Below are 2,684 nucleotides of genomic sequence, written 5' to 3'. Positions count from 1 at the left end.
AATTATTTGGGTCGATGCGCAGTGCCGGCTCAAAACCGCTGGCGGACTTGAAAGGCGTGTTGCATGTATCTCCATTTTTTTTTGGCCGAGATTTTTTCGGCCTATTCACAAGTTTGCCAGTTGCCTTGTTCAGAGCGGGGTTGAGTGCTAGTGGGCCGGGGTCCTCAATCTCGACAACACAGAGGCCTCATTGTGGAGGTTGTGCTTGCGGAGGCAATGGGCTCAGTGCTGGCAGCGGAACACCTCCTGCACATTGTGCACGGCAGGGAGGCACACAGGAGAAGGCGGCGCCGGCATTAACAGCTCCAGAGGCAGCGGGCAAGGGACGTAACATGCAGAAGGCCATGGACAAGGCGACAGACCTTAACCCAGAGGGGTAACCCAATGTTGCAAATTAAGTTAATCAGGAGGGAGAGGTGCACCAGATAGTGGGTGAAATGGAAAGAAGGCAGGATGCATAGGAGGCAGATGCTTGCCAGCAGCAGGCTGCAGAGGGTGAAAAGAGGCAAGAGCATGAGTGAGAAGGCACTGAGGCAGCGGCCATAGGAAGAAGTGAGCATAATCGTAGGGATAGAAGGCACTATCGTGCAAGGGTCTACGGGCAGCAGTTTTCCTTCATGGATCTGATGGATGACCAATGTCTCCGGAGTCTTCAATTCCGGAAGGCCAGCGTCAGGGAGTTGTGCAATCTCCTGCAGCCAGACCTCCAGCCTCAGACAGTCGCAACCAAAGTGACCAGAGCACTCAATTCCGATGCCACTGGCTCTTTCCAAGCTGCAACAGCAGACATATTGAACATTTCTCAGTTCGCCATGCATAACTCCATCCGTCAAGTGACAGATGCTCTGTATAAGAGGGGGAGCGACTACATATTCTTCCTGATGAGCAGGGAGAAGCAGTTCGAGCGGCAGACCGGATTTGTGCTCATTGCGGGCTTCCACAGGGTTCTGGGCGCCATAGACTGCACCCACGTCGCATTGAGGGCGCCACAGAACAGTCCTGAGATGTTCAGAAACTGCAAGGGATTCAATCCCATCAAAGTGCAGTTGATGTGCGACCACCACTGCAAAATCATGGCAGTTGATGTTGTGGAAAAATATTTCCGAGACTGTATAATATATAAAGAGAGGTTTATTAAATCGGAGACAAAGCTTTGGGAGAAGTGTTAGAGACCCCTGTCTCTGAACCACTTCTCAATTTGATATCTCCAGTGAGGTTCTTTTATCTTACAAATTACGTCATTTTACATCACATGTTTTAGCACTAGTCCTTGCAAGGTTTGCAAAGCTTTTCATCCAAGGCTGAGTTCTTGATATAAACCAGCCTTCATTGTGACAGGGCATTATCAACAAGTGCAGGTCTTTTGGCACCGGTATCGACAAACATCCCACTTAATTATCTCTCCAGTCGTTCATTATCTCACTTTCCTATCTCCATAACTCAAGGCCCGCATACCTTGAAGTCTAACTGTTTTTTTTATATAAAGCATAATGCATCAATATTGTCCCTTACAAAATTCATTAAAGGGGAAAATAAAACAAATGTTTGGTCCCGTATACTAGTCAAGTATATGTCCAAACGTCCGCTCCAACAGTTGATGCTCGGTATCCTGGCAGCAGCCACGACGCTCCTTCAGCCATCAGGTGCATCATTGAGCAGTCTATCGGAATCCGTAAACAGAGGTTCCGTTGCCTGGATCGCTCTGGTGGAGTGTTGCAGTATTCGCCTAAGAGGGTCTCCCTATTCGTGGTCCTCTGCCGCATGCTTCACAACCTGCCAATCATGAGGGTACAACCAGTGGAGGACGAGCCAGCAGTACCACCTGAGGAGGAGGACCAGGAGGAGGAGGTGCAGGAGCAAGTCACGCAGGAGAAGGAGGAGGAGGCACCGAAGGAGGACCACGATGCAGGCCACCGGCCACGCCATCCAAACCCTGCGAGGGAAGCGTCTCATTGCTGCTCGTTTCCAATGAGTTCATGCCCACTTCACCCTTCATTTTTGCATCTCCATGGGCAGCCCAATGAGCCCTTTCACACTTCATTGCTCACAGTGAAATGAGGGACCGGCACAGATATGGGAACGCAAAATAAAGATTTATTACACAAGAAAGAAAGGTGCAAAAAACAAACACAATCATTTATCACCCTTGTGCCCCTCCTTACAACCCCTCTTTACACAAGCCTATTAGTGTCTCCCCTATGGCTGCATCATGAGTCTGGAAAAGCTGCTGGCCAGCAAACTCCTCGGCCTTGGCTCAGCAATGGCGGAGTGACAGGTCTGGGGTCAGGACTGCTGCGATCCTGAGAGAGTCCATCATCATCATCCTGATCCGAGGAGCCTGCACCACTCCCCGGGGCCGGCACATCACCATCGCCACCAATCTGAGGGAAAACAGGTCGGTGGCGTGACACGACACCAGAAGGTCCCCCGTGGACAGCCGTGATGGCAACAGTCAGATCTCGCGTGGCATTCAGCTGAGACTGCATAAGAGCAGACACAGTCTCGATGCCACCAGAGATGACAGCAGTAAGACGCTCCGTGGCCTGTTGCCCAGAGTGCATGAGAGCATTCTGAGCATCCAGTGCCATGGCCATCCTCTCCAAAGCAGCACTCAAATGCTTGTTCCCTTGCGCCTGTGCTGTCATAGCAACTGCCACATCCCCAATGAAACGCGGCAGCACAGC

At 51.1% G+C, this 2,684-nt stretch overlaps 1 protein-coding gene across 1 annotated transcript; it reads left to right on the top strand.

The window, feature by feature from the left end:
* The first annotated feature begins 617 nt into the window (after nt 1-617).
* On the top strand, nt 618-2,058 carry LOC139266114 (putative nuclease HARBI1). The gene is made up of 2 exons (XM_070883961.1): nt 618-1,110; nt 1,595-2,058. The coding sequence occupies exons 1-2, from the start codon at nt 618-620 to the stop codon at nt 2,056-2,058; spliced, it is 957 nt and encodes a 318-aa protein (XP_070740062.1).
* Nucleotides 2,059-2,684: the final 626 nt, after the last annotated feature.

This window comes from Pristiophorus japonicus, chromosome 6 (assembly GCF_044704955.1).
Source record: "Pristiophorus japonicus isolate sPriJap1 chromosome 6, sPriJap1.hap1, whole genome shotgun sequence".
NCBI classification, from domain to species: Eukaryota; Metazoa; Chordata; class Chondrichthyes; family Pristiophoridae; genus Pristiophorus; species Pristiophorus japonicus.
The sequence above is the reverse complement of the archived record's forward strand: the minus strand, read 5'-3'. Positions and strand labels throughout refer to the sequence as shown.